The 14,174-nt window shown below is 46.5% G+C and overlaps 1 protein-coding gene across 1 annotated transcript; it reads left to right on the forward strand.

The window, feature by feature from the left end:
• Nucleotides 1-1,612: 1,612 nt before the first annotated feature.
• kctd12b (potassium channel tetramerisation domain containing 12b) lies at nt 1,613-13,667 on the forward strand. Its single transcript, XM_084009483.1, has 2 exons — nt 1,613-3,194; nt 13,080-13,667. Exons 1-2 carry the CDS (start codon nt 2,351-2,353, stop codon nt 13,646-13,648), a joined length of 1,413 nt encoding a protein of 470 aa, XP_083865609.1. The 5' UTR covers nt 1,613-2,350; the 3' UTR covers nt 13,649-13,667.
• The last annotated feature ends 507 nt before the right edge of the window (nt 13,668-14,174 follow it).

Genomic DNA, 14,174 nt, shown 5'->3' on the forward strand with positions numbered 1-14,174 from the left:
CCAAATATTTTGATCAGATCATGTTTATGTTTTTGACTGCACCGTGGTGTTGCACGGCGTATTTCTCTTGCATATTTCAAATGGAGCCGGAGAGTGTGTGTCATCAACTCGTTGGCAGGCGGCAGTGCCCGTGTTACCTCCAGATCCTGGCCCACGTAACTAGAGCGGTCCGAGACAGATTGTTGACGACAAGGCTGTAAGTGCTGTAAGCCAGCTAGAGGCTGTGGGGGTCTTCGGGGAAATCAATGCAAGAATGGTTGGAGACGAGGCAAAATTGGCCTCCTGATTAGTCAGAGAAAGGAGTGTGTGGTGGACCAAGCATGACGAGAGAGAGAAACACATATACTCCAGCAGAAATGGCAGGGCGGCTTGTTGACTATGCAGGTCTGTCTGACTCATCAGTGCTCTCTATTGGTGTGTTTGCCCTTTGAAAATAGAATGTGTCACCTGATGTACCTCCATCTGAAAAAACAAAGATTTCCACTAGCCAGTAAGTGGACCTTGGATTGATCAACTTTCATGTTTAAATCCACAATATTGCAATGAGATGAGGTCATAACAGCTACTGAGTGAGCATCTCCATGACAACTGAGCCAAAATCTACCATGAAGGTTGAAAGCAAGGGGGAAACCTAGTTAGTGGACCTTGAGTTGGGATCCTCTTCTCAATATGACCATTGCACAGGTCAGTTAATGGTCATTTCTGGAAACGAAGATTCCTTCTACTGAGTTTCACATTTCCACATCAAATGCCGGACCACGGTGGGTTTTTCAACTGGTTGTTTGGCAGGAATCCTACACTTTACACACACGCGTGTTAAACTCAGCTTTAAAGGTGAGAAACTTTCCCCCTTCAGTGTGAAAACAGCCTCCGAGCACCAAACTCTGCACATTCATCATTCTGCACAGTGAAGGTCAAACATCCAAGTGAAGTTGCGATAAGCTTATCACACTTTGAGTGGAGATGCTTTAACTGGAATAATAACACACACATACAGAATACCAGCAAACACCCTATACATCTTATCTCCATCCATACGTTTACATGGAAGAGAAAAACAAACTCCTCTTGAATATTCACTAGATGTCACTGTTATCCCATCCTTCTAACAGACACCGACTGCACTGATTATTGAGTGTGTTCCCAAAAATAAAATGCATCAAAAGCAAATGCAAACCCATATCTCTGTTAGTGGCTTGTTTTTTTTTTAATGAGACTCGAGCAAAAATAAGAAGTAGGCTGTATGATTATTTTCTTCTCAGTTCACTGTTTATTTATTCCACAAATAAATACATATATGCATGACTAGGGACCGCAGGTTTGGTTACTTCATGGTAGGCTGATTTGTGGAGTGTATGAATAAATAAATTAGAGAAACCTAAAAAAGAAAACCCAAAACAAATATGTGTCCTCATTTATTCATTTAGTATTTATTATTTTAATTAAATTTCAGTTAAATAGTCAGACTTTATTACCAATGCACAAGCAGATGCCATAAAGGACCTCGCCTATCCATTTTACTCTGCTCTCGGGGAGGACAGGATATTTTCAGAGGCGCGTCACGGCGCGTGGGCGTGGCCAACCGGGGCTGAATAACGCCGTACCCTCCGTTACGTTGCAGCAGAGTTGCCGCCTGACACGAGAGAGCAGCACGGAGGGGGGGACTCGAACCGCTGACCGCTTCCTGCGCAAACTCGACCCCCGAGTGATGGAAGTCTCGGAAGTCGTTTTATTCACCTTCCTCTTCACTCACTACTTCGGCACCGTCTTCCTGATCTCCTGGCTTTTCGTCTGCGGGACCCCCACGGACATCACCAACTATGGATTGCCTGATTGAAGTTGGACCACCTGATCCCGTCTGCGCCGGGACGACCGAGCGGCATTAGAGCGAGAGCGCGTCGGCATGAACGGTTGTGCAAAAGCGTGCATTTCCTGCTCACACAACTGGGCGCAAAAGCAGAAATCCAACCTCGGGACATCGCGTCTGTTTGCGCGTAAAGGACGCGGACGTCACGGCTCCATTCACCGCCGCCTCGAACACCCTGCGCGATGTTGTAGTCGGTAGGGGCAGAGAGCTGTAGGTAGAATAGTAGAGAGGGCTTGCTTTTGCGAGACTGTTTTTTTTTTGTCTCTTTGATGCGAGAGTCAGCTTTTATTACGCGCATACCAATCGTGCGCTGCAGATTAGCCGCTCTGTTACCACAGGCGATCCACCGCAGCGGGGACCTGCAGCTGTGACAGGCAACAGGCCTCACCACCACTGTGAAATCCCCCTTTTTCCAACTCCTTTCATCTAACTTTCACCACAACCGAGAGTTTTTGTTGTTGTTGCACCAGTGAGGAGTAAGCCATGGCTTTACCAGATAGTGGCATATCTGGGGACGAGGTTCCCTTCCCAGATATTATAGAGCTCAACGTTGGTGGCCAGGTGTACATCACCCGCTACTCTACCCTCACTAGCGTGCCGGACTCCCTGCTGTGGGAGATGTTCAGTCGGAAGTCGGCCAAAGGACTGGCCAGGGACACCAAGGGTCGCTTCTTTGTGGACCGCGACGGCTTCCTGTTCCGTTACATCCTGGACTACATGCGGGACCAGCAGCTGGTTCTACCGGACCACTTCCCGGAGCGTGGGCGTCTGCAGAGGGAGGCTGAGTTCTTCAACCTGCCAGAGCTCGTCAAGCTGCTGGCGCCCAAAATCAGTAAGCAGAACTCCCTAGGGGACGAGGGATGTCAGAGCGACCCGGAGGACTCCTCACCCGGGGTCGACACAGCCCGTAACCTCAGCTCCCTGGGCGCCGCGGCCGCCGCCTGTGCCAGCCTGGTGCCGGGTTCCCTGGACGGCAAGCGGTCTGGGTTCATCACTATCGGCTACCGGGGCTCATACACCCTGGGCCGTGACAGCCACACCGATGCCAAATTCCGCCGGGTGGCGCGGATCATGGTGTGCGGGAAGACCTCTCTGGCCAAAGAGGTGTTCGGGGAGACGCTGAACGAGAGCCGCGACCCCGACCGCCCCCCTGAACGCTACACATCCCGCTACTATCTCAAGTTCACCTTCCTGGAGCAGGCCTTCGACAAGTTGGCCGACGCGGGCTTCCACATGGTGGCCTGTAACTCCACAGGAACCTGCGCCTTTGCCCACGAGCAGACGGACGACAAGATCTGGACCAGCTACACCGAATATGTGTTCTACCGTGAGTGAGACTATCGGCTTTGTCCTCCCCCCAACCCTGTCTCCAAGTGTCCCCCCACCCCTCCGGCCTCCAGCCATCCTGTCCTCCTCTCTCTGATGGCTCCTGCACCAGTAGATGTACCGTAGATGTTGTGCCCCCCCATCTCTCTCTGCAGCCTCCAGCCTTCTATCCTATGAACAGTGCCCGGCTGCTGCTCCGACTCTTCATACCTTCTCTGCAGGTCGAATCTGCAGCCCTCCCTCTGAACCCCACAGATCTTTCCCCTTCGTTGCTTAAACCGCCACTCCATCTAGTCGTAGTCCCCCGGGTCCTCAACCACAGCGAACCCCACAGCCTTTCCTGCAGAGACTGATACCTTCTATGTACTATTTCCCTTTTGTACTCTATATATTGCATCTGCCTTGGTGAAGCACAATACTGTATCCCAGAGCTAATTTTGTTAAACAAGCGCCCCTGTGTGTCTATATGACTATTAAAGCAGTCATAAGAGCATAAGGTAAAGGGCTTTAAAGAGTGGCTGTCCTATACTTTTGCCTGCTTACCCGAGCAGATCGGACTCTCTCCTGCTCCTTTGAACTAAATTACCAAATAATTGGACGTCTTATCAGCCTTGAGGAACGTGAGCAGCTCAAGCACAAGAAAGAAGTGTAACACAATAATATCTTCTCCTTCCTGTTTTTTTCTTTTCTTAAATGTGTCCAGTACCAGTGTTTGGGAACGTGCCATACAGTAGTTCATCTGTTGAGTTGTTGTTAGGAATGAATGAGGGTTATAATAATCCCTTTTGAGAGGAAAACAAGTACATTGTAGGAGTTTCCTTTTCAAGAAACAAAAATAGCTTGCGGGACAAATGAACAAGCTTTGATGAAATCTCAAATATCATGAGACCTCGTGGACAGAAAGAGAGAAAAACAAGCTTGCTAGATGAGGTGTGTGTATTGATTGTGAAATCGAGCTTTCAGTATTTTAATCACCCATGCTCGGGGGGGGGGGGGGGGGGGGGAGGAGACTGAAGATGTTACATCACTCCCAGCCCTCTGCTCTGGTTTCATTGCGCTTCTTTGACATTTCTATGCTCAATTCACATATTTGACAGCATTATTAAAGTGAGGCGCTTCTTGGGACTACATGTTGCCCCTCCCCCAGAAAAAAAAAAAAGAATATGTGGTAGTCACCTTAGCGGATCACATTTTGAGTGTTCTGTAAACAATAATGTTATTCTTAATACTCAGTTTGGTATTTAGTTTAAGCTGTTGCATATTTGATGAAATCGCTCACTGTAAGCGAAAAAACCCACAAAGAAAGAGTGGGATTACGCTGTAGCCGGCCAAAGCTCACTGTTTTCTCACTACTGTAGCAAGGGCATTGTAAGGGCAGATTATAGAGAGCAGGTGTAACTTCGGTTATGAAGGAGTGAAGAGAGGGTTTTCCAGATAACAGCCTCAGGACGGGTCTGCACATCATATAGCCTACCTCAGACTTAAACACAAACTGAAGGCATCTAAGATCCAGCTGATGGCGTGAAAATGCAGACAGGGTTAGGAAAGAGTCCCAAACAGGATTATAATCAAGAGGTTGACTATGAAGTGGAGTTGGAGTTGAGAAACAGCCTTAAGAGGCAGTGAGTGCAGGATTCCTCTGACCGGTGTCGGGTTGTAGTTTTGGCAGGCCGTCTTACGGCGACAATAAAATGTACTCTGAACTGTGTAGAAACGGCAACGTTGTGTTTCAGTGTGATGAAGTGCTGTTGACATCTCAGTCAATATGTTAGACCTGCTGCAGGGTGTTCGCTGCAGGCGTAGGCGACACTGACATCAAAAGTGTTCAGCAAAAAGCAACATTGATTTGTCAAATAAAAAGATGTTTTCTTTCTATTGGGGGTTGTATTTTCCATTCATGACAAAAAAAACAAAGAAAATCTCAGTGTTGAATAACATTCAAGTACAAACCGTGACGATAGCGGCACTGCAGTTTGGATTTTTTAAATTCCAGCGATGATGAGACTCAATCATAAGTCCAGCGATTTCAAATTTCATCTCACCATTTCCCATTCAAGGAAGCATCTTTCTACTTATTACATGTTCAACATGCCCTCAGGCACCATCTCCCTCATCCTCCCATCTGCTTCCCTACTTTTTACTCCACATTTATTCCCTCTTTCTTTCCTTAGCTTGGTCTTTTATCATGCATTTGACCAGAAAATAGAGCCAAGATAGAAATGAGGACATGCATAGATAACAGCCTCTCTTAAAGCGCTTATTTTGTTGCCAATAATTGACCTAATTACTACTTACAATATAAGCAAATCGGTCCTTAAAATCCGGGACCGTGAAATACGGTTGCAAGGCTTCAGAAGATTAGATGTCTTTTATCTATTAAAAAAAGCATATTATCGAGTACACCCACAGACGTGGGCATAACGTACGCTTGAACAACAACCAGGTGAAGTGTTATGACTCTGTTTTATACCAAGAGACTAGCACATGCTAATTAGTTTAGTATGAGAGCCTTAAACCTGATCTCAGTTTGGCCTAGATAAAAGCAGAGCTGGTGAGCTTCATAAAAAAAAAAAAAAACTGTTGAAAAATGGATGTGGCTTCCTTCCTGGAAAAACAGACGTTTTTTTTGTTGCCGTCTGGAATGCCTGCCGAATCCTCAGAGACAATACGGTGCCCGCAGTGTCTCTTTTAGCCCAAACAGCACAGTTTGCAGGCGGCGTTCCTCAGCTTCTGTCCTCCAGCACACCGATGCAAATCGGGGAGCGCCAAGGTCAGTCATTAGCACAAGCATGGAGAGACGCAGCTCATGTGTGAAATTTCAGCCATCGGTGTCCCAAACCACTCGTACTCTTTACCTCCGCGAGTCGCCTCGAGACTCGACATTCAACAGTAGACGTGTGAGAAGTGTTGACACTCCGACATTGACAGCAGCAGCAAGGAGGTCCACAGGCCAGGCTGTGATGAAGTGCTGCTTGAGGTTTTCCTTTTTTTCTTTCTTTCTTTTTCAAAGCTCTGTTGTGAAACTTGTGGCTGAAAAGTGTACCTGTCTCGTGTGCCAAACAAGAAGTCAGGTGGTCCCCAGTGGTATCCCTGTTCTATCCAGAGTGTTACAATAAAGATATTTTACCATGAAAGTTTGCTTCTCTGTCTTTTGGAGAGAAAAACAAAATCCAAATAGCAGATTTGCTCACCACACAATCAACGTAATGAAAGTAGTTTTATTTATATTCTTGTGTTTTTGCCACAGGGTTTTCTCAGTAATCTCATGCAATTCATTAATAAACTGTTGCTCCTGCAAGTGCAAGGCAAAAAGAAATGCACCCTGAGGTTACAACTGCTCTCTACCTCGAGGCGGTGATTTGACCCATGTCGTGTTCCTGTTGTGCCATTGTCACCGTAGGCGGTTCTACATGGCTTGCCTCGGCTCCGTCTGCTCTCCTCTCTTAGAAAAGATCCTCTTGTCTCGCAGCCAGCCGGGTCACCGCTTCCTCTATTTGGAAAAAGGAAAGGAAGAGAGCAGAGGAGAGCAGGAACGGGATGTACGGCGGAAGGAATAAAGGGATCGGGGAAAGTGGGGCAAGGAAGCAGGGAGACAGGGAGAGAGATAACCCCGGTTAGAAGCTTGATACGAGTGGGAGAGTATCTAACGGGGAAAGATTTAATCCATATAATCTCTCTTTCCTGAGCAGCATGAAATGACGTGTTATTCTGAGAGGTGCTGGACCATCCTGACAAACAAAGCCGCCGCTGGGCCGTGCCGTAATGTGCTCCTTTGTGGCCCGCGAGAGATTCAGTCACGCCAGACAGATATAGATCTATAGGATTACTCAGTATGGCTGGGATTAGTATTGATTCATGCCATTACATCAAAAGAAACAAAAGAAATAAAAAAAAAGCAACCTTATGATATTTTGAGCTGTCCCTAGCTAGTATAAGGAGTTTCCAGGCTGCATCTTCTTTTATGAATAAACCGTATGAGTGAGAGTGACAGCACACAGCACCACAATGAGTCATTTTCTCAGCGTCTTCGACTGGGTGAGCTGATCAGATGCTGCTGTTTCTGCTCATCCAGCTTGCAACCATCTGTGGCTCCGCTCTTGTTTATGTCTTCTAAGCCCCCGATGCCTTGTCTGCGTTTGGATGTCAGTATATTTTGGCTCCGTTTTTCCTTTTTGTGCTTACGTGGATGTTTGGCTGGATGGGTGTTTGGAGCGTCTCTGGTGGGCGGGTCAGCCCCGGGGTTGGTATAGGGGGGCATTTGGGGGCAATGAACTAGGTGCCCTCCCTGTCTCGCAATATGCTGAGCAGGCAGTCGGCCTCTCCAAACACAGACACATGCACAGAGGGAGGGAAGATTTGCACCGACCCTCCTGCGTGAGCCTAATGACTCAGAGCTGTGAGGTTTTAGCTCTAATTGGCTGCCTTCTTTTCACTCTTCTTTCGCGATGAGTTAAAAAGGCATTAGCAGGCAAACAAGCCATTTGCCTCCTTCATAGTCTCCTGACAGCGATAAAGAAGGAGAAGTCCACGCTTGTATAGAAAGGCGTCTTTGCTGCTAATTACCTGGGAATAGCATCAGCCAGTAAAAGCATGTAATGGGGAACTGGAGAGCGCATGCAGCCCGAAGCTGGAGGCCTTTTCTCCATCAATAAAGAGACATAACGTCGATGTCACAGTGTGTGCATGTTGTGTGTGAACGTAAGCAGAGAGCTTTGCACGCCTTTTGTTCATTCTCACATGTGATCGTACGTGAATTCGAGGCCCTGTTTGTCCTTGGCAACGCTGCCATGTAAGCCAACATGCACAGAGTACAGTAGCTGGCTCGGGGCGTCTTTATCTCATTGTGTGTTGGGTTATTTATAGTGAGCCAGGCATGGAGTCAGATGTGTACCGTCACTGCTCTGCTCTATCCTTCAGGACGGGTACACATGCTCCTCCTCCTCCTCCTCACACATGTCTCCTGCAGAGAGGAGCTATCAAAAAAAAACGTATTGGCCCACAAACTCCATGCAAGGTCACAGCTAGTCATACCAGAGGGAGGAGGCAGAGTTAACAAGGGACAGCAGCTGAACAGGAGCAGATTAGGTCACCAGTGATGTACAGTACTGTGTCTCTGTAACTGTTACTCCATCTCCATCTCTCTCTCTCTCCCCCACCCAGGTTTTTCTCTTTATCATTCACTTTGACTTCACAGTCTTTTCTTTTCTCTTTTAAGCCCAAAGACACAGAGAGAATAACTGACAGAGGAAAGCACGAGGGATGTGTCGAAATACAAAGTAGCAGAAGGATGGGAATGAGGGAGCATGAAATTAGTTGAAGGGGAGTGAGTCAGAGTTTCAGAAGCAAGTTGTCGGATTAAAAAGGGGAGCAAGATGACGATGGAGACGGCAAATATGTGAAGGAGAAGCACAAGGAGTTGGGCACGGGGCAGTTTGGAGAAAAAGGGAAATGCCCAATTGGGCAAAATGAGGTGGAAGTTGTTGCAATAACTGACGGAGGAAACAGGTGGAAGACAGTTGAACTTCCCGTGGTAGATTCAGCTGCAACTGGCATTTGAAAGATGTCAGTTGTCGGTTCATTTTGCAACTAAGATTCCATGGATGGGTTAAAATAAAGAGCAGCTCAGTCTAAAGTATTTCAAAGTGTGCAAATGTTATGGTTTGCCTGTGATTCATATAGAGGTCTGGCTCATGCAGAGGGTTCTTTATTTGACCCTATTGGGGAGTGTATGTTATTTTTATCTAAAGCGTTGCTTCATTAGGATGATGCCCTGTAGGTTTCTATGTATAAACTTTTGATTGTTTTCATCGTCTCATAACTGCATGCCATCAATCACAGACAGATGGAGAATGGTGCTTGGTGTAGTTTCCTATTTCTTTCTGTATCCCTGCCTCTTGTGTGTTTGTTTTACTTCCATGCCTTTGTGCCCCCCCCCTCCTGTGCATCACCTGTGTTTAATTAATCTCATCAGCCTCGCTCCAGTCCCTTGATTGAACCACCAATCAGATTTCTACCTGCCCTCATGTCTTCCCACCTGTGTCTTGTTGTCTGATTAGTTTCTTGTGTATTTATAGTCCTGTCTTTTTCTCTGTTGCTTCTTGTTTTGCCTTCTGTTCTGTTGTTGCTGTAACTTACTTTCATAAAAGTATTGATGTTAGCCTACCGCTCATGATAACAAAGCATTCAACTTCATCTATTTAAATATATAATGTTGTGAGAGGTACACAGTGGAAATGATGTGTCTCTACATCCCTGCTGATCGACTGCATCTCGCTTTAAGCAGTGAGCTGTCAATGTGTGTTTTTAGGATGACATTCACCTCGGCCATCTGGAGACTTGGGCTCTAATCTGCCCCTCTAATTATCTGTAATCTGGACAGGCAGGCTTTTCCTTGGCGCTGCAGTCCTGAGCAGGGCTGGAACCAGAGGGGAAGCAGGTGGCTCGGGGGGAGCCAGGATGGGCTTTAGGGTGCTTAGTCAGGCTGGTGGACCGTCGTAGCCAAATAGTGGCTCAGGGTGTTTAAAGCTGGAGAACATAAAGAGGAGGCAGGTGAATCGGCAGCACACGGAGATCGTACATTTGTGCAATTCTAAAAATCCTATTTTGGACTTTTCCTACACCCAAAAGAATTGAAAAGCCCCGTCTGCCAGTTAGTTATTGATGACTTGGTTTCTTCCTTCTCTCCCCCCCCCCCTCCTCTACATCTACTCCCTTTTTAGCTTTTCTCACTCTGCAGCAGCTCACCCTGTTCTCCAGCTGTTTATGTCACGCATTTCCTCGACATTATGTAGATTGACAGATTTGTAATTGCTCAGAGACTTGTGAGCACGCCGGTGATTTTGATATGGGTGGCCGTGCTTATGCCGTTAGACTACGGTGTTGCCGCGTCTGATTACTCCCCCGTTTCCTCTGATGGCAATCAGAGAGTAAAGACAATGAATGTGAAGACGGTAGGTGGCGAGGCCCACTCTGTCATTAGGCACCATTTCACCAAGCAGATGTTGGATATCTGCGATGAATACGAGGTCATTAGCTATAAAACAAGCTGTAATTGCCAAAACGAGAACAGCAGGATGGAAACATGTACAAGTTCACGCTCTGGATGCTCTCTCTCTCTCTGTGAGAACATATGCATTCATGTAGCTCTCGCTTCTGCACATCATTGTGGCGTTACCATGGAGATGATGCTGTCCTCTCCTCATCCCCGGGTCACGACACCTGTCAGTGGATGCAGTTTCCAGAAGAGGACTAAAGAGTTTTTGGACTTCCAGGAAGAAGTCTCGTACAGAACCCACGTTGGCCATGAGAGCTCGATACACTGCAGTTTCAGAAAACGCATGTAAATCAACAATATGCAAGAAAACGAACAAAGCATCTTCATCAATTTGACGACACATCTCTAGTTCTTAGAAACTCTACATACGCAGAAACCAGGGGACACTGAAAAGTGATGCATCCGGCTGAAACTCACCGGGCGTTATCCCACATGATTTGAAAAACAACAAAGTATAATCAAGGTCACAGAGTAGCATGAGTTTCATTTAGTCTAGTAGAAATACAAAAGTGTAAGGTGGGGTGGAAAAAATCACATAGAGGAGACATTTCCTGAAATGGGGGGTGCTAAACCCTGGCAACAGTGACACGTTAGAGCTGCTAATAGCAGTAACGAAGGGATGTCTGACACTGAACAGATGGGAGAGGCTGAGAGAGAGACAGAGAGAGAGGGGAGGATGTGTGAGAAAGTGCTTTGGCTTTTGCACATATCCCTGGAGAAGTAGCCCGGGGAAAAGGGTTGAGTGCTCTCTTTCGCTGTTCTCCACTAGACTGGAGGAGAGCATGGAGCCCATCCCCCCGTGGATTATTCCTTCGCCACTGCTAAACCCCCGTACTCCCACGTCCAGGCGGCCCTCAAACACATGTATTCATTATGAGAGACATTGAATGCAGCAAACACACACACTCACACACACACACACACACAGTGGTGGAGATGTTTCTGCCAACCCCTCCTTCCCCTCATCGTCTTCCTTTCACAATGTCTTTCAAATGCCAGAGCATGCCTAGAATATAAAGACACGCACACCTACGCATACGGTATGCACACACATACGTATGCAACACTTACTCGCTCTCAAATGCAGACTTTCTGTCTCACACACACACACACACACACACACACACACTTGTATTCAGGTATTCAGAAAGCCAAGGCAGTGAGAGAATATTCTGTGCCGCCTTCGTTTGACACAAGCAGCTTTTCCTGTTATATAAGGGGGGTTACCGTGACGATGAGCCCCGTTGCAGGAAAACGAGTGCAGGGCCTTGTGCGTCTTCGTACGTCTGCACACGTGTGCGTTTGGGATGTGTGTGCACGTATGAGTGGCTGTGAGAGGGATTAGTGGCTCATATGTATTTCCATATGTAGCAGCGTACCGGATGTTTTAGGTGATGCCTACACACGCAGGACCGACACTTAAAACCAAACTCATGTGGAGACATTTTTAAATGTTTATGTAGTGACGTTTTCTTCTGTCCAAAGAGCATTTACTGATTGTTTTCTTAATAACCACGACAACAAGAAATAGCTCACAGCTTTTCTGTTCGGCTTTCGCAGCCATAAAGCTTTGCACTTATTCCACCAGAGGGCGTTTTTTAATTGCTGTTAATTGTTAAATGGGCAGGCGTAATCAGACGAGCGTGAGAATGCATGCGTTAGGGTTAAAGATCAATTGGATTGGCTATGTTTTAGGGGGTTAAGGGTTAAATCTGAATTGTTGAATGTTGTCCAGGAATAGTCTGAAATGGAATATGCAATTTGAAACTGCCACGATGTAGACAGTGAAAATCAAAGGAAAGAGAAGGTGAAAAAAAAAAAGGCTGAAGAGAGAGGGGTCCAATTGAAAATGTTGAAATGGGTTTTCAAACAGACCAAGAGGTGCAGAATGTCCATGTGGCACTCCAACTCTTCTGAGAAGTCACACCACAGCAACCTCCTGTGTCCTCGCACAGAGACGAGATGAAAAATCAACATACCGTGAAAAAATGCCTCGTCAAGCTTCAGTTTCACGCCGTACCTTTCTAGCAAAATGTACATACGAGCGAAGGTAAAAGGGAATTGTGAAAGGCAATGAAAACTGTCCTCCGCTCTCCTTATCTCTCATTTCCTTTCCTCGCCTGCTGAGCTCCTTTCTCTGCTAATTTCTATTTCCATAAAGCTCCTGCACGCTCTTGTGCCAGCATGTGTTTACTTTTGTACTCTTGGAGACAAAAAAAAAAAACTGTGCAGCTCAAAGCTGAGGTGATTGCTTCTGTGCCAGCTACACGCCACTGACAAACTTTGATAAGGCAAACAAAGAAAAAAAGCAAAACGCAATCAAATTTCTGTGTGAAGCGCCACTGGAAGTCAGACCTTTAATTAAAACAGACCAACCACCTGAGTGGGAATATTCTTTTTATCCTCTCGCTTATCGATTTTAAAGGAATAATTCAATATTTGGGGAACTGCTCATTGGCTATTATGCCCGAAAGGTTGATAACATTATCTAAAATCTGTACGATAAATCAAAAGGCATAGCAGGTATCCGGCTAGCTTAGCTTAGCACAAAGACTGGAAACAGGAATACCTAGCCTGACTGAAGTTCTATACCAGTACATCTGGTAAACTGTAGTTTGATGAAGAAATAGTTCCAGTGGGAGATGTAGACAGGCCTGTTGTTTCCCCCTCCTCCAAGGTTTTATGCTAAACTAAACGAAATACCATTCGGCTTAAGCGAGAAAAATAAGCATATTTTTTAAAATGACAAATTATTAATTAAAGTAACTGTAGCCTTGAATAAAATACAAAACACAACATCTTTTTCTCTGTGATTCTTTCTTCTTACTGCAGGTGGTTCATCTGTGATTTCCAAGGCAACGACCTCTGACCCCCAAGCTGTCACTGAGGCAGTGACCTCGAATACCGCTCACACTGAATCAGCGGCGGTGGAGCCCGGCAGCGCCGTCCGAACCCAAAGCCTCCCAGAGACTAGCATCATCACAACGCTGGACGTACGGCGCCCACCTCCCCTGCACTCTCCCCCTCCTCTAACACCTCCCCTTCCTCCCCCACCTCCTCCGGCTGCAGACGGCCCCGACCTCCCGCCCCTGTCGCCTCCGGCCCTGCCTCCACCTCTGCCGTCATCCAAACAGTTTTCCACCTCCAATCCCTCGACGCCGCCTCAAGCTGAGAGCCCCCAGAGGCCCACCACCCTCAACCTGAAGACGCTGCCGCGGCCCAGCGTCAGGGAGAACGGTGGCCCGCCGCCACAGCTGGACGAGGAGGAGGAGGAGAAGAAGATGCTCGAGGAGGATCTGAAGAGATGCATCGACGACTTCAAAAAGATCCGCTTGCCCAGAGAGTTTCCGGATCGCAAGAGGCACTGGCAGAGTGACTTGCTCAAGAAGTACAACGCGTAGAGTGCTTCGCTGCAGCACCTTGGACAGACTTGTTGGGGATTTTATAACGACTCTTTTTGACCCAACGGTTTTACCCGGGACTCTAATGTAGTAGCTTTTGCATGTCATCACAACTAAATTGATTACATTTAGTGCTAAATTAGGCTGAGGTTGTCTAGCAACCAAACACACACAATTTAAACACTGAGATTTGTCTTTTCCCATCATAGAAAACAACATCCCTCTAGAGATCGTTAGTGACACTTCTTTGTTCCACGCAGCTGTTTGGAGACTAAAAAAATATTCAAATCATTTTATTCATTTATTTTTAATCTGATGATATATCATATATATAGAATAATGTCTTGAATAAGAGATGCTCTGTACTGTACGCATTGATCAAGCAACTGGAAAATGTAAGCAAAGTGTACAATTTTAGGCATTTGACCTTTCTGATGCAAAATAAAAGAAAGAAGTGAAATCTCTGCAGCTAATCCTCTAAAACATCTCACCTCATCAATATTAACTGTACGACTTCAAAGCCGTT

This window comes from Eutrigla gurnardus (assembly GCF_963514095.1).
Source record: "Eutrigla gurnardus genome assembly, chromosome: 5".
Classification (NCBI taxonomy): Eukaryota; Metazoa; Chordata; class Actinopteri; order Perciformes; family Triglidae; genus Eutrigla; species Eutrigla gurnardus.